At 38.0% G+C, this 27,102-nt stretch overlaps 1 protein-coding gene across 6 annotated transcripts in view; it reads right to left on the bottom strand.

The window, feature by feature from the left end:
- Positions 1-27,102, bottom strand: part of DLGAP1 (DLG associated protein 1) — a 403,326-nt gene that overhangs the window by 129,356 nt on the left and 246,868 nt on the right. For all 6 annotated transcript variants that reach the window (XM_088054765.1, XM_088054779.1, XM_088054756.1 and 3 more), the window contains one exon: positions 8,042-9,067. In XM_088054765.1, coding sequence (XP_087910891.1) covers positions 8,042-8,995 — 954 coding nt within the window. In that variant the 5' untranslated portion in view covers positions 8,996-9,067. The remainder of the gene's footprint in view (positions 1-8,041; positions 9,068-27,102) is intronic.

The raw sequence follows: 27,102 nt of genomic DNA on the forward strand, positions 1-27,102 counted from the left end.
ACTTAATGAAATGAAATCACACTACTGAAGAACAATGCCTAATGACTGTTCAGTGCAGATTTTTCAAACCCATGCAATTTGGTCTTCTTAGCCATTATTATGCCTCTTCTGCATGCTCTAAAGGAAGTTTAAATTGCTATCTTCCACTAACTGAGCCTATTCCTAGCACTCATGAATATTGAATTAATCAGACCAACAAGGATGAGTAGCCTTTCTATCAGTGTGCATATGTTAAGAATCAATGAAGTATGCAAAAAAAAAGGAAGCCTTAGAAAGCAGAAAAAGAATATATGTTTAATAAGCCTCAAGTGTTTTAAAAAAGGCAGTTAGGAGGGTTTCCTTTATTTAGGATAAATTTAATATGCTCAGTATCTGCAGCAACATTTGCTTTAGCTTGTACTATTTAAGCAATCCTGTTCTACTATAAATTAATTTAATTTAGCTGACTTATTTCTATATTTTTTACAGGAGGGGAATTAACACCTTAGAACAAAGACCTGTCCAAGATGAAGCATTACTTCCTCTATCCTGTGCCCACCCCTTGCATCAAACCTGAACAAACAGGGTGAAGAACTGAAATCTTCTTTCACATAACAGTAGTTTGGAAAGTCTTCAAAACCAGTATGAATCCTGAGAGGGTCAGCCAATAGACAAAATTCTTCAAGCACTACTCCAGTTTATGATGTTCATTGACCACAAGGTGTCTTGACCACTGGCTCGTCAATATGATTCACATTCCATTCTATGAAGAGGAATGTGTGTCTTCTAAATGAAATTACCATGTCTTGATTCCAGATAATTTTTCTTCTTCTGGTTTGTGTGTAAAAATCCAACCAACCATGAAGCGAGGCACACCAATACAATGATTCCAATTCACTGCCTTTCAAGTTTGCCACCTGTAAACACCTTATGCAGAAAGGAAGCCAAACAGCAACTCCCACATCTGTTAGCTGAGGTGAACATGACTGAAGGTCACAGATCAGGGTTCTTGGCCTGGACCTCAAACTAGAACTGTTTCAGTGATACTCATGGATGATATTCTCCAGTGGCAGAGGGCAGGCATTCGTGCTCATCTTTCGCAGTACCCTTGAAGCATTCAGTGCCATTGGTTATAATGACATAGGGTTTCTTGCCCAGTTAAGGATGACTGCTAACACAAATACCAGTCCTTTAAAGGACACTTTCAATGACTAGCAATAGAGAAATGTTCTCTCATTTCTTCTTTATATCTTCTTTTGTGATGAGTCACTTCAACACCTGCATACAGGACTGGTTGGCATCCAAAGCAATAGTGTTAGATGAGATGCCATTTTACCTTTTTTTCACTCACACACAGGCACAAGCCCACTATCAAGCAGACAGCAGGAAACTGGCTAGTGGGTGGAGAACATGTAGCTGAATCTGTATCCATGGAAGAAAAGAGATGTGGTGGGGAGAGCATTTTGAGAAGCAGCTCTTATGCTGTTTCTTTTGGCTGACTGTAAATCAGTTATCTCTGGTGCTTTGCTAATGTGCTTTCCCAGGCAGCAGCTCTAAGTGATGCCCTTAAACTGCCATCTCCTGCTGGCTGTTGGCTTCTGTCACATTTTAGTGGCCAGTGGGCAGACTTCACTGACACTTTTACAATGACTTCTTTTAGATTACAGCAATGCTATACACCTGTGAAAACAGCTTTCATTTGGCTGTAAGGAAACTGAACTGGTTTCAGAACATCATAGTGTGTCTTCTCAGTGACTCCAAATGGTCATCAAATGGTCACCTGTGTTCTACAGTAGTGTCCCATAGGAAATGAAATCTGGGTCATCGTCTTGACTCTTATCTGCTGGAAACTGAATTGCTACAGACCAGGAAACCTCAAAGATTTCCTAACAAGCTGGTTATCAGGCTGAGGTTATGTCAGCAAAGCAAAATTAGACACAAACTTATTTACATAAAAGACTCCTGGACACGATTCAGAGACTGTATTTGGAAGCCCTGGCTTCAGAACTGTCACAATGCCTTATCCAACTGCATGACACATTGCTTAATCCTTGGTGAGAGAAATACATATCTATCAGGAGCCCAAAGAAGACAGCCTATTGCACAGTTTCAGGGTAAGAAGATGAAAGGACAAGCAATATACAACAGAGTGATGTTCTTATTACTTAATTCACTAGTGACAGAAGCTCACCTGTGCAAGAAGAACAGCACAACAGCATTTGTAAAGCAGAACAAAAATTGTGGGCAGATAACTCAGCTCAAACCACTCTTCTGGCACTGTAGTATTTCCTCACTCAAGATCTGTACAGTGAATTTCATTCTTGAAACAAGCACAAAACCCCAACCCAATAACTGGGTGAAGGGAACTTTTCACTGACTGAAGAAAATGTATCATTTCCCAGTGTATTCTTCCCACCTTCTTCATGTGTTTCCACAATAAAAGTTAAGGTTTCAAACTCAGATTGAAATGATCCTCTTTGCTGAACTTGACTTGTCTTGAAGATTTTTTAATTTTTTTTTTTTTACAGTGAAATTACTGAAAAGAATAAGCTCAGAATACTCCAAATATTTTAAGCTACAGAAAGGAACCAGATCCATGACTGAAACAAACCTTATCCATGCCATGAAGGAACTGAAATAGATACCAAATGTCAGCTGTTATGTGCAGCCATAATTTTAGTAAACATTTCTGACTTAACAGTATATGTAATGTAGTGTCACCCAAGTAGGTTGCTAAATCCTGTAAATAGTATGCCAGCAACAGGTTCCAGCTGCCAGAATTGTGTTCATTAATGGATGCACTATTAGAAAGTAGGAATGCTAACATAATGAACTGACAGTATTTCAAGTTAATCTGGAAAAAATAAAGTCAGTGCCAGTATATTCAATACTTAAAAGTTACAGGATGGCAATAAAACTAAAGGACAGAAAATTACGGAACACTGGCAGATAAAATTGCAGCTGAAATTGCTGTTGGAGGGCTCTTTGCACTTAGGAGGCCCCCATTACTCAAGACACCAAAGGTCAGCACAGCTTTCAATTAAGCAAAAAAGAACACACCAGTTGTTAAGGTGAAAGGAGTGGCAAGATCATTATCACCAACACAGCTGACAATTTTGGAGGTTTTTTTGTTTGTTTTGTTTTTTAGCTAAATTAAAGGACTGCGATGATGAGGAAGATGAGTTTATTGAAATACTCTCCAACATATTTCTCTCAGTATAGCAATCACACCTTGGGTGGGTTTGCAGGTAGACTAAAATAACCAAGATGCCAGTTTAATAATCTGTTAGTAATATACATTTTGTAAATAAGCTGTTTTGTACATAATCTATATTTTCCACAAATTCCCTAGCTATAGGCATTAGTCATATTACCCACCTCACAATTTTAAAACCAAAATGAATTAGCTTTCTGAGAATATATTTTTCATTATTAATATGCTTATATACTAGTTCCTTTTAAAATTCAAGAGCATTTAAGAATTTCTAAATGTTTTTCCAGAAGTTGACCTAGAATACATTAACACATTAGACACTTAATATCACATTTGTCCAAATAGTTTCACTAGCTTTACTAAGAATTATCTTTCACATGGGCTCAAAAAACCTTGAAACTTATACCTCCTATACTTTGTAGTTCTGACTGGAAAAATGAAAGAGAAATAATATGTGCTTCGTTAATTTTCAATTTATAATGGAATATGAGCTAAAAATGTCATCAGATACATGAAAAATGGAAAATGGATGTTAATACATTAATGGATGTTAATACAACTTTTGTATATATATATATATATATCTATCTATTTATATATATATATATATATATATAAGGATATCCTGGAAGATTAATTTGAATATGGTAGTTGCATCTGAAATGCAAACACCATAAATGAGGAAAACACAAACTGAAATTGCAGGAAAACTTGCATAGATAAACTTAGCATACCAGATCTAACTTAAATTGCTGTGTCATAAATATAAAAACTTTGTAATGTAAGGTACCATGCTAATAAATCACATTACACTTACTGGTCCTTATTAGCACCCTGACTCTTAGGTCTATTTGGTCATCCATGGACACAGGCAACAAAAAGAGGCTGGCTGGGACTGGAATTCAGCTGTCTTTCCTAAGAAACTGTGCCTTGTCCTGAGAATGGAAAACAAGTCATTTGGATAATGAGTTTCTTAGCTCTGTATCTTGTATATCAATGCACATTACAGGCAACCTCCACCCAAGAAAGAGTGCAGTACTAACCAGAACCTCTGTCACCAGAAAATTCTTATTACACCCAGAAACTTGGTTTATATTTTTAATAGCATTTCTCACAGTATCCCACCAAAGGAGAAGCAAAGCAAATGTGGAGGTTGAACGACTGCACTGTTGGCCCCACCTTCTGCACTTCATTTTTCAGACATAAAATTTCCATCCTTAGCCTCAAGTGTCTGACACAACTGATATAAGTCTCATCAGTTGCACTGAAAAGAAAACTTATGACTGACCCATATAAGAAAAGATTAAATTCATTTGAAAAACATCATTCTTTGTATTTTTCTCAGTCTTAACAAATGGACCAAGGACAGCAGGAAAGTTATTACAGGGAACAATAAATGGCAAAACTGTCATCAGAGACAAACTCTGCTGTGAATTTGATACACTATTAGCTCCAAAATTCACGAATTCATAGAAAACAAGAGTGTCAAAAATATCTCCCCGTGAATTTAGACCCTATTGTTCACAGCAAAGGACTGCTGCTTACATTTTGCCTCTCATTTGTAATTTCATTTTTTTTCCAGAGGAGAAGCTAGCAGAGAAGTAGAGGCTGTCCACTGCTTTAAATTTTTTTCTTTCAAGGGAAGGAAACCATTTTAAAGAAACATTTTGATAAAACATGAACAATTCCTTCTTGCCTTCCTTCACTGTAGTCAAATTGTAAAGCTGTATCAAATAGTAGCACTTTCCTAAAATGAAAATCAGCTCAAAAGAAGAACTTTATCTTTCTACTATCCAGCTGTTCACTCTTGAAAGGAGAAATGGAAGATAAAAATGCAATTCCACTCCCAAAATGCAGGTAAGAGAAAAAGACTTGCTTGACAGTCTTTAGACTATTCTAGGATAATATCTGTTTCAGAAGATGCACAATGTTGACCCAAGCCTCACCTAGAATTCCAAGGATGGACACTATGCTTCAGCACCAGGGCTGGAAGTGAAGCCTTGTGCAGTAAAGAAAGATTGCAATGCAGGAGGACTCTGCACTTGATCCAAATTCCAAATCATGAGAAATAAGCCCATCTGTAATACAAACCTCTGCCAACTCCTTCCACAGAACAGTTAAGTGGAAAATAACACAGCAAGTGAAATAATTGTTTGTTATTTCCATGTCTTTACACTGAGAACTCATGCAGATACTTTTGTGATAAAAGCCCTTACAAACAAATGTGAAGTCAATGTCACCTGTGATCTCTGATATACTCTGATCTATCAGGATAAAGAAAATTATCCTGAGTACCCTGAGTTTAAAAAAAGTCACTCCTTCATTGAATTCAGATACTGTGACAAGAAGAGATTACATGAACAAGCTCTTTGAATGATCAGAGTTTATGTCCTGGACCATAGACAACAACTTAAATAACAAGCAAGTTGATAAAAGCATCTATTTAACATTAAATGAGTTAAAGAAAGCAACAAAGCAGCATCATAACAATGAAATTAAATGATCAGGGTTGTCCAGTGTTGTGAATTTGCAGCTTTCATCTCATTTTGTGCCTTTCCAATTGTTCTAACATAGGACACCAGCCTTCTGGTACAATAATGAGAAGGGCACCTGGAAAATAACAGATACACAGAGTAACTCTACAACCCACTAACAGAGTAGAACTCTGCTGCTGTTAATATATACTTATATTGCAGGACAGACAAAAGGCCTCAGTTAGGTTCTGTGCCCCATTGTGCTGGGCATTGTGGAAACACAAAAGGGAACAAAGTCCAAGCCCCAAAGGGCTTGCAGTGTAAAATGATAAAGTGATATAGTGGAGAGAAAAGCAATGGGATGCATTCAAAATAGACTGACTTTTTAAATACCCATGTGCATTTGTCATCCTTTCAAGCTGCCAAGAGAGAAGAATAATCCTGACTTGCTTCCTCAAATCTACTGTACTGTTTGAATATTACTTCCAATGTTAACTGATGCCTTTAAAAAAAAAAAAAAAAAAGTTTCAAATATTTCCCTTGATTTTACAGTGGCATGCAATTAGAAAGAATGAAACAAAATTAAGCGAAAACTGAAATAGAACTACCAGTGAGAATGGGAAACACAGTGAGAATGTAGTTATTCTAATTGAGAATTTAGTTATTCTTGCCCTTGACAATTGTTGGACATATTTTTATACAGACACAGATAATGTCCTCTAATTCCACTTGAGGAGTCTATTCCTGTCAGTTAAACATTATCTAAAGGTCCCTATGGAGGTGTTCGCTTAAAGCTGATGCTGGCACAGTTTTTCACTCTTTTCTAGCCATCTGGTCACATACTGAATTGTCAGCTATTTTATCTAAACCCGAGAGAAGGCTGAAGGAGTAAACAAAAATACTAACAAAAGAAATCTCAGGGTTCAAAGTAACCGCAACAATCAAGCCTAAAGTTATGGTTTCTTCTTACTCACAAAATTCACACAGAAGATACTTAATAAAAAAACCACAAAACCTCAAAAGGTTGCAACCTGAGGCTATTTTGGAACCCCTCTCCCTCCCCAGCCCATACACAGAGCTGTAAACACCCTGAGCATTTGTATTGCCCCTTCCTCCCCCACCCCACTCTCTTAAACAATTGATAGAAAATATACATATCCATTCCTTTACATTTAAGACTTAGAATCCTAGAGGCTGGCATTCAAAATTATTTTGCATGACACTCCATAAAACCTTTTAAGATCAATTTTTAAATGCTGATGCTTCAGTCCTACGCTTTCTCTGCATACTGACTTAAACAACAGAATGTGGAAGCTGACTGTCTCATTAAAGCACCCATATGACAGAACTTGCTACAGTTCTATACAAATAGAAAAGAGTCCCACTATATTAAAATTAAAAACCGAATCATCTTATCAAACCTCTTTTTTCCTCATGGTCTTCTCTCTTCTCTGTGCAACGTTGTTCCATCTTACACACACACTTAGATGTGCCATAAGTGCTTCTTTTAAAGTGCATAAAAGCTATCCACAGCTCTCCTAAGAATGAAACAGTTTTAATATTTTCTGATCCATGTTCCTGCCACAAACATTCACCGGCAGTATGATAGCTCCAAGAGGAGACATCTGATTCTTGACATTTAAAGATACAATACTGGTGAAAAATAGTGACGCTGTATTAACTGCAAACAGCTTGTGAGGGAGTAGGTGATGTACTCCTAAAATGTATAATCAGAACAAGCAATAATTTCAACCTTTTGATTTTTTATTTTTGACTCAGAGCCATAAAAAAGAGGAATAGCCTGATAAACAAATCTGGACACGTTACAGTAACTGTTTTAAGAGAATTTATATTCTAAGGCAAAAAGAAAAGTAGGTTGTTTTCCTGCTGGAGAAAGTATTAAGGTACCCCATAGTTTCTCGAAAGGGTCTCAAAAGCCTTCATAAAAAATGAGCACTAAATGAAAGCGAAATTGAAATTACAGAAATCAAAGAATTTGTATCCTAGTAACATTCAGTTAATTGACATTGTAATGCTAAATGAAAGCACTAAAACATCAAATTCCCCATACCCCTACTGTGACAGCTTTATAAATTCAAAGGGTACACAGAAAGGTCTTATTTTTTCCACATGAAAAAAAAAAATAAAATCCTGTTCTAACATGAAGTGTTACTTTGAAATACTTAATTCTGGACCCAAAAAAAAAAAAAAAAAAGCAAAAAGCTGATAATTTTTTAATTTTAGCAGCAGCCCCCTTGTTTGGTGATCAGTGACCTCTGGGGAAAGTTGAGACATCAGAGCAAACCTCCATCCCCCACAAACACCTGAGACAAGGCAGAGCACAGTTAACAGCAACCAGTTCTCCACACTGTACCTGGAGGTACTGACATGACCGTTCCTGCTGACACGTCTCTGCCTTCACCACTGTCTGGTCCATGTTAACTGATGCTTTCTGGTAAACTTCACGGGCTCTGCTCACGGTTAATGTAGAGGACCAAGAGCTTTTCTTCATTAACTGGGAGTCCAAATTCACAGGCAGGTTTGCACAGGTAGAGCATTTGACATCATTATTGCTTCTGGAGGACTTCACAGTATGTTCACTAATAGTGTTATAGGCTTCCATAAAGTATTGGGAAGAAGAGCGATCAGGGCATCTTCCCATGGTCATGACCCCACTGGGACCATGATAAATGCAAACATCATTGTCCAAGTTGTCATCTGAACTCCACCATCCCGATGCATTGGATCTGGGCTTACCTTCTGATCGCCTTTCTTTACTCTTGCTGCGCTTCCCATACCTCATCGTCTGTGACTCCTCCGGGCTTGCTTTCCCCCCGTTGACGCTGCCCTTGGATGGTCCTTCCAGCGAATGGGACTTGGTGAAGAGCTTTTGGACAGAATGAACCAGGTGCCGGATCCTGCCCGGGCTGTCGCTGCGGTGCTCCATGGCAGTTCGCTTGTACTGCAGTGTGTGGTAGCCATCCCGATTCAGGGGCAGCTGCCGCTCAAACTGGTCCAAAAGGTTGGCAGGGATGCGGTTGGTCTTGTTGGCAGTTCCATGGGGAACCAGAGCACACTCGTCCTTGAGTTCATGGTGGGAGCTGTAATGCCTCCGGGGAAACGTGCTGCTGGCAATCTGATCGTTGTAGGGCACCATGCACTCGGCCTGGAAAGAGTTCCTTTGAGTGTAGTAAGGGTGGTCTGTGGGGTGGGGCTCCACCGGGTTTAACAAATATGGCTTCCTGTCCTGGTGGTGTGGCAGGCTGTCACATGCAGGGTCACAGGCAACCCCGTGATGGTGACTGCGGCTGCCAGATAATCCCTTCATCGCTGATGCAAAACGAGTCCCAAAGTCATCTAATACGTATGGCTGTGCGGCAGGCAGAACTCAGAGAAAGGCCTAGAAGAAAGAAATACAACAGAAACCATAAGACTCTCAAGCTGAGAGGACAGCATGTGCAATGCTCAGCATTCTTTGTTTCTTATTGTAAAAGTAATTGGAATAAACATTCTCAAACTCGTTTTATCCATTAATCTTTCCCACGTCAAACACAGAGATAAGGATACCTAAGCAGTACACAAGAAAAGTTATCTTGTTCCATTAGCTGCAAACAGATGCAAGAAAATGTTTCCAATATGAAAAGCAAGATAGATATTGCCAGCTCTACTCTAAAACCTCAGTCCTGAATACATTCATGGACATGGACCTCCCAGGATGCCTTAACTGCTCATCTGCACATTTTCAAGGCCAAATGGACTTTTGATCTTTTATTTAATGAAGCACTTTCTGGGCTTCTTTGGGCCAAATACAAAGCATGGTGCAATTAATGGGAAACTTTTCTCTAACTTCAATGAATATTTTTACTCAATCTCCATGCCATCTGCCTGGAGTGTAAGCATCTCAAGACAACAGCAAAACATTATTTTTCTAAGTTCTTTTCAAATTATTAATAAAATAACAATAAATTACACTAACTGTCAAAACTAAGCCAAACAAACTATTTAACAACTTATATATCCTTGAGTTTTGTATTTACTATTTACTGGCTCCTACTCACTAAAAAAACCCCATCTTATTCTGCTAATGCATGACTTGATGTATTTCTCGATAATTTTTCATTATACTAAACAGCATTCAAATATCCCTACATACTCCTACCATTAAAAAAAAACTGGGATAGCCAAACCTTGCACACAAAAATAACAGTTAATAACAATAACACTTAATTCTTGATTGCAGTTATTTGTCCCTGAAGTGACTCACAGTGCTGTAGAATATGGATTACAACAAGTTGAAAATGGAAATCTTCATCCCAAGTGATATAATACCCACTCTGTTTGAGGGAAGATGCCCTCATTTCAGCCCTCAACTCTAGCAAAAGTCTGGATGCAGCCTATGAGCTACTAATGTGTAAATTATGAAGTTCCAGGTGTGGCAAAGCAGTCTCATGGTGTCCTCTGGGAAGCTGGAGGGCCGAGGACTCCTTAGAGAATGCTTTCTTATACTGCACTGAAATAGGAGTCACTCAGATACTTTATTCCTTTCTGACACAGCTAATCACATAATACTTTTGGAAATGTTGCACTTGAGGTCTTTCTTGGAGCAAGGATAAACATGCATAGGAAACAGGTTTCCACTATGCTCCCCCAGTGTTCTCTCAGCTAAAGTTCATGTTTTAACAGGTTGTAGATATGCCAATGTACCCACTGGCAAACTGGTAACAATGAAGTTTTCTAAAATAGCATTAAGTTAATGTCGGTCTGGAAAAGCATGCTCTGCACTTCATCAGAACTTTTATTTTCTTCTGAATCTGCAGCAAGCCAAAGAGGAGTTTTTTCAGTATGCTTCAAAGCTAATCTGGATGTCCTGCATTTTATCCCCCCTCATTGGATCCCTGCAATGCAGAAAATGTTCCTTCTCAGGAGAACTTGAATTAAAAAAAAAGTTTTCAAAATACCACAAAAGGCTCTTGAAATATTCCAAATGGTTAAGCTAACTGATTTACCTAAAGAGGAGAATGGCTAAAGGCACCGTTAAGAGCATGAAAATAGAATATTCAGGGAGATGTACATGTCAATTATACTGCAGTGACAATTCTTAGCACTTCTAAAGAGAATTTTACATCCCTACCATAGTTTTAAAAATATGATCTATTAGTCTGTGTAATCGAGAAACATCCAAAGGGATGTAGTAATAGATTAATTACTTAGGTAATTGCAAATGTGACTTGAACAAAGATACCCCATCAAAAAGAGTATTTCTAAAGGATATAGAGACCAAATAAGAAATAATCCAGTGTTTGCTATCTATGAATATCTTTTATACATCAAGGCTTATGAAAACAAAACTTCAGCCAGGTTTTTTTTTTAACTTAAATCCATTTGCAGTCATGCAACAGTCCTTAAAGATGATTGATAAATTCTCTTAAGGCTAAAAATAGACTAGTGTGCTATATAAGATAAAAAAAATTAAACCTTGCCTCAAAGATAGGAGAAGGATTTGAAAGAGTACAATTAACTGGGACATGCCCTAAAACAGAGATTTACTTTAATTTTTTCCTTATCTGAATGGCTATGACTTTTTCATATACTGTGGAAAAAAGAGTATATGTAGGCAAAAAACCAAAAGGACCAATAATTTACAGCATAGTGAAGTCATGACAGTCACAGAGGTTGTAATGGAATTATTAAGAAAATGTAGCCTTAATATACTGATACAGCAAAATGTCTGGGATCAGGAAACACTTGACCTGATTTATAGACTGGGATGGAATGTTGTGGAAAACCTTGCAACTAAAAATGAGCTTAAAAGATGTAGGCAAGCAAAGATGTTTGACCAATGAGAGCAGCCATGTTACCAGCTGTGTTTTGGATGGACTATCAATATGGATGCTAAGGAGGATGTGCAAGAAGTGGTAAAAAGTGAAAAAACCTATGAAAAGTGACATTTGTCTGTAAAGAGAGAAAGCGACAGGCTTTTAAAAAAATTGTGGAGGAAGATTGGCTAAGCACTGCTATATGAGCTTGGATGGCAAGTAGGATGGATATGTTTAGGAGAAAAAATACATGTATTTTGAGTCTGAGCTGTCAATGGATCTTTTATGAGGAAGTGCTGGAGAAAAAAACAGAAGATAGATAAGATGATCTGCCCAAAAGGAATCAGAAGAACTGATAAAGGGACTAACAGAGAAAATGCTTGTGAAAGCAAAAGTTCATAAGGTTACGAAAAATCATATTTAAAAGAGGAGGAAGAAAAAAGAAACAAATGAAGAAGCAAAACCCAGAGGGTGATAGAAAATTCAAGCCAAAACCAAAAGGGATAAACCAACCTGTGTAACAAGGAGTAGTGGTATTTTATTCTCCTAGACTTCTGGGTGCATTAAAAGAGTTTTGTTTTATTGTTTTGTTTTTGTTTTTGGTTTTGGTTTGTGGTTTTTGGTTTTTTTTTTCCTGGTGCAATAGCACTGAAAAATTTTATTTTATCATGAAAATTGTGATTTAAAAGTCCCATATAAGCATTTACTAGAATATAGCTTCATTTTACCTTAACTGTATTACTGCTACCACAGCATTGAAAGTGCAATGAATTAGGAAAAATCCCAGTCATGGACCACACTGCACCTTCCAGGAAGGAAGGAATAAGTATACTATGCTCAACATTGAAGAAAGAAGTGTTGCTTCTCTTGTAAGTATTTAGTGGACAATTCTTCTGCACCAAATCACTCCAAATATAAAACCTAAATCACTCTCACACCTCAATCCTGTTTTAACGTGTTAATATATGTCTAGAAAAATTTCAATCCTACAGTCTTTGATTTCATCTGTATTCTTCAAAGAATATGCATCATTTTCCATAATTGTGGTGGCTGAACCTATACATCAATGTTTAGTGCAATTAACAGCTGGAGACACGGCTATCTGATCATGCCATGAGTAGCTGAGAGGAAGCCAATTAAGGCTTTTACTTTATTGGATTTTTTTGGCCAAAATAAGAACATTTAATTACTCATGAAATAGGGCAAGACAATTGATGAACACATTGATAAACAGTGCAAACAGCAATTCTATAGACCAAAAAGTACTTGATGGCATAGGAATAAAGGAGATATTAAAGAGATACAGCACTGTAAGGCTGAAGAATTCTTACTACTTTCAGCATTCATGTTACATTTGCTTTTGTTTTCTTGAGGATGCCCTGGGTAAGAAGGCTACAAATATATTCATCCTTGTCCCTAATGTGGTGTCCTTAATGCATAACAATTTCTTGGAATAACCTAGTGGCTAGAAAAGTTCCTATTTAAATTCTATGTAATTAAAATGAAAATGAATGCAAAGTAATAAAACCTGAATGCAGAAATCATCTTACTTTTTACAAATTTCATTTAACTATATTGTCTACTCATGTGTTCCAAATTTACTCATAAAACACATTTGCGAAACATATTCTTTCCCTTAGATATATGTTCAACCTTCTCTCTTATAAAAGATTTACTGATATGCCCCAGAGCCCCTTGAACTTCATCCAACAAGACTGCAGAATGAAGAATATGCTGGAGCAGAGGAAGGACTCCTCTTCTTGAGCAGCAGCACTCCCTGTCTCCCCTGCACCACTTGTGGGGGAAGAGGTAGAGCTCAGGAAGGAGGGAGTGGGGGGAGGATGGTGTTTTACTTCTCATTATCCTCTTCTGATTTTGACTGGTAATAAATTCAATTAGTTTCTACAAGCTGAATCTGTTTTGACTGTTACCCATGATGGTAATTGGTTTGTGATCTCTCCCTGTCCTTATTTCAACTCATGAGACTTTTGTTCTTCTCTCCTGAGTCCAGCCATGGAGGGGAATGACAGAATGACTTTGTGGGCACCAGACATCCTGCCAGGGTCAACACTCCACAAGCTGATGGACCTGTGGTTGCCTGGGTCATCCTTCTTGCCCCTTTTTGAAGGCGGGGATAACATTTGCTTTCCTCCATACCTCAGGTACCTCACCTGACTGCCATGACCTTTCTAAGATGATCGAGAGTGGTCTAACAATGACATACACCAGTTCCCTCAACACTCATGGGTGCGTTGCATCCCATCAGGGCCCATGGACTTCTGGATGTCAAGTTTGACTCCATGGTCTCTAACCCACTCCTCCTCAACCATGAGGAAGTCTTCTTTTCTCCAACAGAGAGGTTACCAGCAGAGACACTCTCATTCAGCATAATCAGGGCCACAGCACCTTGGGTCTAATGTCCTTGTCTGTTCAGAAACCAAGGCGTAAGGGATGTTGATTCTTTTATTGTTTGGCGAATGTGGTTCTTCTAAGATACCATTCAGTGAGTCAGACAACACTTCTGAATCTTCAGGTGTCTGCCAGGTCCAGAAACTGAAGCAATGGGATGGAGGTGGAAGGCAATGTAAACACATAATGTGTTTATGTGTATGTGCAGCTCTGAGTGAGGAGGGCATTTAATCATGTGTACAGATTGAATCAATGGTGCTTCTTAGCAGTACTGTTTATAGTTGTGCTCTCATTTTATGCTCTGTGGTAAACAAAGATAGGTTCTGATTTCCATACTAAACTCCCAAGGTTCTCAGAATTTGCCTATTTATTTAATCCCACACTACGGAACGTTCTTAGTGAAATTCCTTTCCCCAATTCTCAAAATTTACAAACAAATGGAAAATATGATTATGGTGAGAATCAAACTTCTACATGCTCCTCATGCAGGACATTGTTTTATCACAAAGGTCTTGATATTTTGCAGCCATTATGTGTGGCCTTTTGGTTACATTGCTTCACATTAATGAAAATCTAGTCATCAATAAAAGGATACATTTTCTAAAATTCATCTATCCACATATTTTATTAAAGGTGTTCAAAAGAAAATGAGGTCTCAAATTATCTTCCTAATACATTTTGGCATGTAATATGAACAATTCAGTGCCTTGGGTAAAACTCTCAAGAGAACATCTGATTTTTGCTTCTGTGTCAGCAATCACACCAGGCAAGTGGTATTTACAATATAATTTAATCTTAAACAGTAGGCAGGGAGGCATAAAAAGAAATGTATTGTCCAGTCAACTCATTCCAAGTGCATGGAGAGATCAATAGGTGAGAGTAACTGGGGAAAAAAACATAATTAAGCTTTAGCTGATCTGTGAGGAGGCCCTTGTGAAAGGTATGCTTACAGGAAAAAAACAAGAAGAGAGGCATTCCACCAATGGCATAATAAAAATCGATGGGTTTTTTTTTTCTGACCATGAGCTTTTAGTGAGCAACAGTGGTGGTCCGTACCAGGACAGTATGTGCCTAAAAGTCTTGGGGTTGGCTTTACTTTCTTCATCTCTGTGGCTAAAAGCAAGTTGATTTGCCACTAGGAGTGTCACGAAATCTGTAGTCACTAAGGTAACCTAACACATAATTAACCTCTGAGTCATATCTAAATATATTACAAAGTCTGCAAGATTCTAGCAGTAATATGTCAGCAAAATTTTGACACAAAGACACTGATTTTTTTCAGTCCTCTTAGGAGTGTGACTGGCAATATGCAGGATTGCATGCAAAGATCTTGGCTCTACAAAAAGAAGTACTAAACTGTGATTGTCTGCTCTTACACTCTCCTGATTTGCACGCAAATTAAGTCAACTTTTAAAAAATTCTGATCTGCTTCAGTGAGTAATAATATACAGTGCAATTAGACTGCTGTGGTGTAGGACAGTCTGACTCGATAAGGTACAGCACATCAGTTGGAGAGCCTGTTGTGAATTCAGAACTGCCAATAGACATTTTCTTCTCTCAGAAAGAAAATAAACAGGATATTACGTCTGTACAATGTGCAAGTAAAATAATATATTAAATTGAATCATTTAATAAATGTCATATGGGCAGTATTGAAACATATACCTCATACCCAAATTTAGATTTTGCATTTTAACCTTCTCAGTCTGGGGGATGATGACCTTTAAAACCTTAATATTTTTTTTTTTTATGCAGAACTTGCAATGCATTTCCAGAATGCTTTGTCTGGGGGAAACAGCAAAAGGGTATGAAAAGGAAGATACACCAAAATTTGGAACAAGGTTAACATGTACTTACCTGGGCTAATAATCTCTTTTCGGTACCCTATTGTTGCACCTAAGTTTGAAACTCTATTTTGCTTGCTTTCTTCACCGAAGTTTTCTTAAAATGAAAGGATTATAGTCATTACTTCCTATCAATTGCAAATAATCAATATGATATGAGTGTCTTCTACTATCTCTGGATAACAAAAGGAAGCATGTATGAGGGACCGATCAAACATTCCTATAGCACTGGCATCTGATGAATATAGAGGGGCTATCACAGTGCCATAAAACATACACCATTAAATGAATGATGCAGATACAGACATATCAGGTATGTATCTAGATTCCTGCAAGCCAATCAGTTATGAATGTCAAAGGTTTATTTTTCTAGTAGGAGTGAGGTGATCAGGTGATAAAACCTACATTCAATGTGTACTTTTCCTGTCAAAAGCAAATAAAATTTTGGTCTTCAATGTGGTCACATAGTGAAAATGGACATTTTTGTACTAAAACAGGCTCTTGATCCTCATTGCAAGGACACCAGCTGACTAAGTCTAGGAGCCACTACAGCAACTAGTGACTGATAAGATCTAATGGAAGCTGCTAATCAGGCCTTGCACCAACATTACACAAATCCCATCCGCATAGAACTCATTTTCTACTAGTTTTTTAAGTGTTTTGCAATTCAGCAGCATGGCAATGTGAAAGGTACCACAGTTAAATTATTGCCTGAGGTACAGCTTTTCATGCTCTCTAGAGCTTTTCTTCACATACGTTGAAAGAACAATATTCACTGTAAAGCCAGGGAACTGACATTAGTCCTATGCACTACACCCCCCTCAAGACACCTGAGAATCCATACTTTGGTTTCTATGATGGCAGTGACAGTGTGATTGCATAATTACATGACTTTGCTGGTCTTGACCAGGAAATCTCATGATTCAAACTGTCTCTAAGCTTTTTATTCCTTGCTATTTAAAAATCAAGTAAAACATTTTGTTGAATATTTCTTGCTCCATGAAAAATCACTCAACTCAATTTTATGAAACATAGTTTTACAAGACTCTGTCTACAGCTTCAGTACTACAAACCCTGACCTCCTTTAGCAGAAATAGCAACGATTTATTTGAAAAAATATTCTTCCAAGTACACTACGATATTTTAAGTCTAAGCAAAAGTGGATGCTACAAAAACATACAAACACCAGAACCTCTGTTCTTGCAGATGGTCTCCTATCTTGGCTTTCAATAGGTAGCTCTGTTTGAATGGTGCCTTGCCTGAACACCTGTTGTCAGCCCAGAAACTAATGAAAAAGTGTCTTAGTGGAGAAACTCTATGGAAATACTACAGAAGCTCTGTGAAGACCAAGGGTAGGAGTTGTGAAGACATTATTTTTCACAGAATGACAGTACAGGCCATATTAACCACCACATTAGCCCACTGGTTACCCTCACTAGCCCACCAGAAAGAACCTGCAAAGCCTCAGAGAAATTGTCCCACATCATACCTATGAGTAAGAACATCCTGGAAAATTCACTTCATAGTCACTTTGGGTATTATGGAGCTTTAACTGAAGCAAAAAATGTCACCGCTATGATCACCCTGCTTGGTCATGGATATGTTCCAAGTTCTGTGTGCCCAAGCCAGGTTTCTCCAGTGTGACAGTATGAAAAGAGGAGAGGCACATGGTGCCAAGAACGCTCTGCTCGTATGCAAGACCAGCTAACTCCTACATGGGAGAAAACTGACTCCTGGGAGAAACAGGAGTGAGCCCTCTCTGAAGGTGTAAGATAAAAGAGCTCAGCCAGCAGGGCAGAAAACTCATTGGGTTGGTAGAAAACAGTCATGCTTAGATCAAAACTTAATCTTTTTAATTTCCACCTGTTCCTCTCAGCTCAATCTAAAAGTCAAAACCAGTCATTGTTAGCTCAGTTAGGCACTGAATATGAAACACCTGATAAAAAGGCAGAGAGTAAAGGATTATTTATTCCCTAAAACACGGCTATAGTACAGAACTTCTTGAATTTAAGGTTTAAAAAAGCCCACAAACAACTGAAAGGTGAACCAAACCCTCATATTTACTGTGGTATATAAATGCAGTTAAATAACTTTAACCACCTTATATTTGATGGCTACATTAACTGATCAATATTTGTTGTTACACATTAGATGAAACGGAAATACTTTCTAGTTTTATAGCAATGCTATGAAATAGATTTGGCATAACTCTTAAGCTGCTTGCTCAAATCAACTTGTCTCATTTCACCTCTACTGTCATAAAAAATAATAAGAAACATAAAAATCTTCTTTTCAGAGAGAAACATTTACCACAAATATTCTCTCAAGCGATTTTAGTTATGAAGAAAATGAAATAGCAACCATTTTTAAAGAGGACTATTTTTCACAGAATCTCATGAAATGATTTTGAGCTATGGCAAACTGGGAAATAAATCTTCATTTATGAAGAATGTCTGAAAAAGATTACTGGTACTTTCAAAAAGTTGCTTATCAAGTATGTCATAGAGTAATTTGTGTCAGCAAAAGGAAGAGATAGTCTGTGGGCAAAATGTTCTTCCCCAGGCATACCATAAGATAGTGGATAGTGGACCTCTGGGAGATAATCCTGCCCTTGAACTGAGGATACAACTTCTTGTCTTCTGTTTTGGGCCTTCATTCAGTTCCATCTAAACCATCAAACCACCAGCCACATTTAATCTATTAATTTATAACAGCAATAATTTAAAAGTTTTACAAAACCCATGTAATAGTAAATTTCATTTTTGGATATGATTCTGATCGTAAACATGCAAAAATAAAAAAAAAAATAAAATCTCAGACTTTTCTGCTATTATTTATGCATGTGGAATTTGCTACTATTACGTCCATGCCTCTTTTTTTCTTTCTTTTTTTTTTTTTTTTTTTTTTTTTTGGTGCATTTTCCAATAAATAGAACCAGTGGTCTGCACATACCTAGAAACAAGCAGATTTAAAGATCAAAGAATACTTTTGAGAAGTTTATCTTGAACTTCTTTTGTGTATGTTTAGTTCTGCATACAAATGGCACATGATAAGAATTTAATTGTAGGAACTATGTCTATCCAATAAAGAACCAGAAAAGGATTCTATTAATATACAGGTAAAATCAAAACCATACTTAATTACTGCATACAAACTAAAGAACCCCTGCAAGCAGGGTAAAAACTATTCAGAGAAACAATATTTTCTAAACAATGAACATAGCTTAAACATTTCAGAAAAGGTTTTCAGAATGACTTTTAAATCAATTAGAGGCAAAAATAACTGAAAAAATTATTTGATGAGATGAATTATTATGAATAATAATCTGATGTAGGATGGCCAAAGAGAAAAAATTAATAAACATGCTTATAAGCTTGAATCACACAGGTCAGCTTTGCAATGCCACAGATTCAGTTGTGACTTGTTAACTTCTACAGTTTGTGATTGATCTTTTATCAGTTTGATGAAACCACACAGGATTCACTCTGAAGCTTTGCCACTGTGAGGAGTATGGTGGTGGTACCCTTGTATTAGGTGCCACCTAAAATGCTTTTGCATGAACTTCACATCCATGTTTGTAAGAAATGCAGATTTGAAGATGATTTCTCTTCACTATGAGCATTCTATACAGAAGCTCATCACAAATCACTGTGCTGAGCTACATAAAATGATAAATAAACATCTTACTCCTGAAAGATGTTTGACTTCATCAGCACATTAGGCATTTATACACTGCATGTTTCACTCTTTGGGGCTCAGAGGGAATACCAAAGCACCAGACTCTGTTATTTTATACTAGCCTTGTCTGAACTTCACACACTGCTGACATGAAACACGTTAATAAAGAAATTTTATTAAATTTATTAAATTTAATTTTAATTTTAATTTCAATTTTAATTTTATTAAATTAAAACTTTTCTTTATATAGAGAGACTAAAGAAGTCAAAATCAAGGAAAATATACTCAAGAACGTTTTCATTTCACTTGAACTTTGCTGCATTAAGTAGCATCCATTGATACAGAAAAATTGAAGTGAAGGAGGGAGTGGAAGAGAAAGCATTAAAGGAAAAGGAATAAGTATGAGAAGGATAAGAAGTATGAGCTTAATTCCCTTTCTTTGCATGTTACTATTTCCAGCAATACCTCAGTTGATGTAACTTCACAGATCTCAATGGAATTGCTCCTGAGACCAACACAAGTATTATGAAATGGACTTAATTTCTGCTTTTAATATTTGATGGTTTAAAGTAGGAGTATAGAGTAAGCATTCTTCATAATACTAAGAAGGTAGAATTTTAAAACTATCAATAATGCACTTTAAAAGAGAATGCTATCAGTAACTCATTGCTCCATCACACAAAACTACCACAAATGAAATACATTTTAGAGAACTCCAGAAATTTATTTTACATGTAATTGCAAATGATAGGGTGTTCATACACTGGAATACCATTCACTTTGAAGTGAAAAGCTTTATCTCTAAGTTCTACTGCAAAGCATTTTGGCATGAGTATTTAAAAAAAAATCACTGAAGTAATGCATTTAAAGTTATTTTTAATTAAGTTCAAATATTCTGTAAAAAATACCTGCAGAGTAATATGCAAATGTACAACAAATATTTCCATAGCATTGAAAATACTTCAGAAAAATGATTTTTTAAAAGAGTAACACCTTAAGCAGACTACTATATTTATATACCAAACTGGTAATATAAGCAGAACTTGTTAATTTCTTGTTGCTTACTCTTTCCAATTTAACCTAATTTCATTTCAAGGTGAAGGGTAAAGGCTTAATACGATCTACTTTAATTTGTGTACTAAAAAGTCATACTCCCTTAAATCTGAATAAAAAGCACACAGCCTTTTCACTTTATTAAATCTTTCAGCTATTCAAATGAAATCTCGTCTTTCCCCTCAAAACATGAGGTTCATCATATATTAAATGTTAACATTATTGTGAAAGTTCAGGAGGAGCAACAGTGGGCTATGCTTTTTGTCCTCAGACATAATATAAGGCTTATAAAATCCATCCATAACTGCTACTGTGGAGCTATAATTTATTGCTGACATAGAGTACACCTTGTGGAAAGATAGCAAGTCTGATTTTAAGGCTATGAGGTAACAGAATCTGCTTCATTTCCAAGAAAATTGTTCTGGTAATTAGCCACTGACAGATATCTGCAGCTAAATGTGTCCAGTATCCACTTCCAGCTAATAGCTCTGGAGATTTTTCAATAAACCTTTTCAGAAGCTCTTACCATGAGCCACGTTCCCTCCTGCTGCTGTGAGACAGAACTATTTCATGCCCTTATATGTCTTAAACCAAAATGACTCTGTTTCTCAGTCGTATCCAAAGATAGATTTTCAGGCCTTTAGTAACTCCAGAAGCTTCCTCCCATCTATTCTTTGGCTACTTTATACATTTTTTATCAGATACAGTTCTTATCAGATATGCAATGAAGTTGTCAGGGTGTTAGGTTGTTAGGCCGTTAGGTTGCAGATTTGTTCTTGTGAATTCCTCAGTCTACAAAGAATTTAACTGAGACTAGACACGCTAACCTGTGTTTTCACAAATGTAACTCAGAATCATGCCCCATCATCAAGTAAACAAATTTTTTTTTTTTTTCATGTTTTCAGCCGCTACTTTTTAGCAATGTTAAATCTGTACTGCAGAAACAAAATGACACTAGCCCCATAAAACAGTAGCTGATCTAAAATTTCGTGTCTACCCTGTCTCTTGGGAAGTTCACAGTAAAGCCAGACCTGGTGATGGTTATCTATTCTGACAGTCAGGCTGACCCCTGCTGAAACAGCAGTGCATATGAGCACTGGCAAAGAAACAGGACACATCACTCAGAAGAACTGCACTACTGTAACTGGAATATTCAGTGTACTTTCAGAGTGTACATTTTAAGGCACTGTAAGAAAGATCCAAAGAAGGAATATTGTAAGCGAACACTGATGGTTGCTTTCAGAAATGTATGATTTTGGAAGTACTACTTTCCAGAAGATGAATGAAGAACACTGGTTTCACCAATATTTATTTTGAAATTATTTGAGCGTGAATCTTATTTAAAATCAAAATATTTTAGCTTCTTTTAGAAAACTTCCTTTAGCTTGCAGATTACAGCCATTTAAAGGATATTAGTAAACTAATTGTATTATTTTTATTCCAATGATAATATTTATGCATTGATATTCTTAAACTATTTAAAATACTAGCACCCCATGAGTATTTAGGGTAGAGCTTAGTTCTTCTGGTTGCTATAAAATCCCTCATTATTATCTGAATTACTGAAGATAAAATAGCAGCAGAAGTCCATGATGACAAAGGTTGAATCTTGTGTTCTAGTGGGCAGGATCTTCAATACTGTAAAAATGTCAGAGAATTTGGCTACTTGGATTTTGAATTCCTTTACTTCCATCATGACATGTATGGAACAAGGTGTGCTTTAGCAATACTGGGATATAGATTTCTTTTATCCTGTCTCTTCATTACATTTTATTTCAGGTTTAAGAAGAAATGTGGTTAAGATAAGAGGAGAGGAAAGCCCTTAATTTTATCACCATCTTCCATAAAAAGTTTTTGTAGATCAGTGTGAAACAGAAGACAGAACAAAACCCATATACTCCACAAACTCACTGAAATCACACCAAATAAGAACACACATTTAGATCCAACAAACAAAGTTAATCTTTGCATGAGTGAATGTAATGCCTTGAACCTGGCTGGAAGCCAGACACCCACCAAAGCCTCTCTAATACTCCCCTCTAGAAAAGGACAGGGGAGACAAAATAGAATGAAGGGTTCAGGAGTTGAGATAAGCACCAAGAGAGACAACTCAACAAATACTGTCATGGGGAAAACAGACTCAAATTTGGACTATTAATTGAATTTATCACTAACAAATTCAGAGCAGGAAAATGACAAGTAAAATAAGATCTTAAAAACACCTTCCCTCCATTCCTCTTTCCTTTCTAGCTCTACCTCCCTCCCTCAGTGGTGCAGGGAGATGGGAAATGGGGGGTTATGATCAGTTCTTCACACATTGTTCCTGATGCTTCTCAGGGACAGGAGTCCTTCCCCTGCTCCAGCGTGGGATCCCTCCCACAGGACAAAGTTCTCCGTGATCCTCTCCAACATGAGCCCATCCCACGGGAAACAGCTCTTCACAAACTGCTGCCACTTGGGTCACTCTTCCACAGGGTGTAGTTCTGCCATTCCTCAGGCACAGACTGTTCCAGTCTGGGTACTGGGTCAGAAATCCTGCCAAGAAACCTGCTTTAGCATGAGCTCCTCTCTCCATGGTCCTGCAGGCCCTGGCCAGGACCCTGCTCCAGCACAGGCAAGGCAGCACAGACCTGTTCAAGGAGGTTCACAGCCTCCTCTCAGGAATCCACATGTTCCAGCACTGATCTCCTGCATGGGCTGCAGGTGCATCCCTGTGCTCCTCCACAGGCTGCAGAGGCGCAGCTGCCTCACCACGGTCTGCACCACTGGCTGAAGGGGAATCTCTGCTCTGGCTCCTCCTTCTCCTCCTTCTCCCCTGACCTTGGTGTCTGCAGAGTTGTTCTTCTCACATATTCTCACCCTGATCCTCTCTGGCTGCAATTACACCTGTGCAATAACTTCTTTTTCTTCTTCTTAACTGTTATCACAGAGGTGTTACCACCATTTCCGATCGGCTTAGCCTTGGCCAGTGGCACATCTCTATTTGGAGCCACCAAGGATTGGCTCTGCTGGGCATGGAGGGAGCTTCTATCAGCTTCTCACGGAAGTCTCCCCTGTACCCCCACTGCTACCTGGCCATGCAAACCTGATACATTCCACCCCTTACCTCCAAAAATCATATATTTAAGAATTATCACTAAAATCCACATTCACCACTCAAGCTGCCCTTGCATGAACAAATGCAACCAAAGTAAACAAAACAAAATTCCCCCCACAAAACCCAAAATAACATCATCACAACACAGAAAAAAATGGACAGTGTACACAAAATTCAACCCTTGTCTGTTCATCGCAATTATGTCACAATATGACAAAAATTCCCCATGATCAGTCCTCTCTTTGATGTTGTTCACTATTTGTTTTGCCCATTACTTCTCACAATTATTATCTTTATCTCAAAATCCTCATGATCCCATGCTTTGGCAACTAAACCACTGTAGTGGGTTGACCCTGGCTGGATGCCAAACACCCACCAAAGCCTCTCTATTAGTCCCCTTTGCTACTGGGCAGGGGAAAGAAAATGTAATGGTGTTATCAACACCTTTCCAGCTACCAATGCAAAGTACAGCACTTTGGGAACTACTGTGAGAAAATGAACTCCATTTCAGCCAGACCCAACACAGTGAATATGTTGAAAGTTAAAAAGGAATGATCCTACTATTTTTAAATCTTTTTTCATTATTAGGATAAGTACTTTACTGGCTGATGATAAAGCTGTGTTTAGAAGAGCCTTGCATACTTTTAAAAAGTCATTCCTCTCTTTTCCTAAATGAAAATAGATGTGCAGGTCAAGCACATATGTAGAGAAAGTTCAGAATAAAACTCTGGAAGCAGCATGAAGAGGTCTGTGATCTCTTCTACCCTAAGTGAATAGGAAAAAACTGCCAGGCCTGCTAAGTCTGTTAACATTGCTTTAGTTCCATAAGACTGTGATTTAAAAGGAAGATTTAATGGTTTTTATAGAGCAGTTAAGAGTATGATCTCAGACAGTTACAAAGTGCATCTTTGAAGTGTACAGAAGAGATGGTGTACAGCAACAATAATGATCTGTTGAGCATTATTTGCCAGGCTTCCTCACCAATAAGGTTTATACAATCCCCCATCTGTGCACTCATGCCCATTCCCCCACCCACCACCCTACCTCCTGCCCTGTCTCACTGCTTCAAATTTAAACTGGAAGAGGTTGAAACACAAGATTTGTATGACCCCTGGAAGTTTTGGAAAGAGAAGCAAATCCCACCTGTTTCCTGACAGTGGGAAAAACCATAAACAAAGCTGAATTTTCTCTAGAAATGAATCATACTTGGACCTTTTTTGACTCCAGTGGCACAAGGTACCACAGACACAGTTCATTGACAGGACCTTGTCAAGACACACAGTGTTGGAAATAGTGGCATCTGAAGATAAATAGTAAGAGCAAACTAGACACAGAGGGAATCATGCAACCTCTGAGATCTCCCTTCTTCTTTCAGCATCCACTGGCCCCCCAAGCACACTGCTTGGGAACCTGGGAAAGCCAAGGAGCTCAGTGGATTGATCCCATCTCAGTGGATTGATCCCATCTCAGGTTTTGTGCAACCAGCCCTCAAGGTCTGCCTGATGCAGGAGCTGCAGTCAGGCTCAGATGTGGACATCTAGTTGTTTCCATTGGTCCTGCCTTTTGAATCCTCCCAGCTAAGCACCTCCTACTTGACTCTTACAGCAGACCTGGGAAAATTCCTCCATGCGCTCAGGTTGAATTGACCTCAGTTAATTCTCACCTTACTGGGAAGTGTGAAAAGAGCATTTTTCCCTTTAGTTTTGAAGAGTGTGTGATTATTTGGACTGAGTATGAAGCTGTATTTTCTGCTATTTGCTCATAAAATTTTGAACAGAAATCTGATTGAGGGAACCACAGTACTTGTAAAGATGATTCCACTCTTACAGGTCTCATGAAAAAACCAAGAAGTCACACCAGGGCTGAACATTTAGAAGTTCCCTTCTCAAAACTTTTTATTCCTGTCTGATTGCTCCAGTTGAAGAAAACAGCCTGTTTTTGTTGCAAAAATAAGGATATGGGAAAAGACTAAAGATACATATGGAGTACCAAAACCACTATCATGAGTCAATTATTATTCAAACAGTTGTCATACACAAAGCTATAGAAAATCATATTGCCCAGTCAAGCTGTTCAAGGTGACCTTCACAGGCTTGAGACGTGGGTCCATGAGGCCCTAATGAAGTTCAACGAGGCTCAGTGCAAGATCCTACACATGTGCTGGGGCAATTCCAAGAACAAATACAGGCTGGGTGAAGAATCTTTTGTGAGCAGCCCTGAAGAGAACTTGGAAGTGTTGGTTGATGAGAAGCTCAACATGACTCAGCAACGTGCATTTGCAGACCAGGAGGCCAACCCACATCCTGGGCTGCATCCAAAGCAGCATGGGCAGCTGGGTGAGGGAGATGATTCTCCCTCTCTGCTCTGCTCTGTTCTATTGAGACCCCACCAGCAGTACTGCAACCAGCTCTGGGGACCCTCAACATAAGAAGGACATAGACCTGTTGGAATGAGTCCAAAGGTGGGCAATGTAGCTGGACAGAGAGCTGGAATACCTCTCCTATGAAAATATGCTGAGAGCTGGGGTTTTTCAGCCTGGAGAAGATCATGGTACCTAAAAGAGGTTGACAAGCAGGCTGAAATGGGACTTTTTACAATGGCATGGAGTGATAGAACAAGGGTGAAAATTCAAAGAGGGTAGGTTTAGATTAGGTATTAGGAAGACATTCTTTACTGTGAGGATGGGGAAGCACTGAAATAGGTCATCCAGAGAGGTTGTGGATGTCCCATACTTGAAGGTGTTTGAGGCCAGGCTGGATGGGCGTCTGAGCAACCTGGTCTAGTGGAAGGTGTCCCTGACTGTGGCAGAGGGTTGAAAGTAATTAATTTTTTAAGGTCCATTTTGATCAAAATTATTCTATGATTGTATAAATTATGACAATTGTACAAAGAATTATGTCTATCTCCTTTTCATTCATGTTACTGTTTTTTTTCATAGACAGAAGCTCAAGAAACTAGAATGTGTTGTAGTAGAAAGCTTTTTGGATAAGAATTCTACAATAAAATTTTTTAATGTATGTTCTAAATCTAAAATTGTTCTAATAGAAACACTTCTGTTAACATATCTATTAATCTTCTACTAAAAGAGCATGTTATTACAGTTAGTCTGAATACCTCACAGTCATGCAAGTAACAAAACTAAAAAATCTTTTGTACTTTCAAATTCCAGTTCACCCATATTCTTATAAGTAGCTGAACCCCTGACATCTGGAAATGCAAGCTGTCAAAATTTATCAGTCCTTGTTTTACACATTCTAAATCTCATCCAAAGGGAGAAATTCTTATGGTTGTAATATTGTCTTGTTCTGCTCAGACTGGAGTGGTTCTGCTCTGGGTGATGCCTGCGTTCCTCAGCACAACCTTTGACCTCCTCCTGGAGGTTATGACACCCCCTTCTCAAAGCAACAGGTTTGCTGCAGCATCCTGCTCTGGTTCATTTGGTGAGGTTGTACTCACTTTTAATAGACAAACTGTGGAAATCTTAGACAAGACAGTCACAGGCTTCTGCCTACTCCTTCTCACATGGCAAATAAAACTG

Source organism: Pseudopodoces humilis, chromosome 1 (genome assembly GCF_049639895.1).
Source record: "Pseudopodoces humilis isolate 2021_Gansu_Grassland_sample_001 chromosome 1, ASM4963989v1, whole genome shotgun sequence".
NCBI classification, from domain to species: domain Eukaryota; kingdom Metazoa; phylum Chordata; class Aves; order Passeriformes; family Paridae; genus Pseudopodoces; species Pseudopodoces humilis.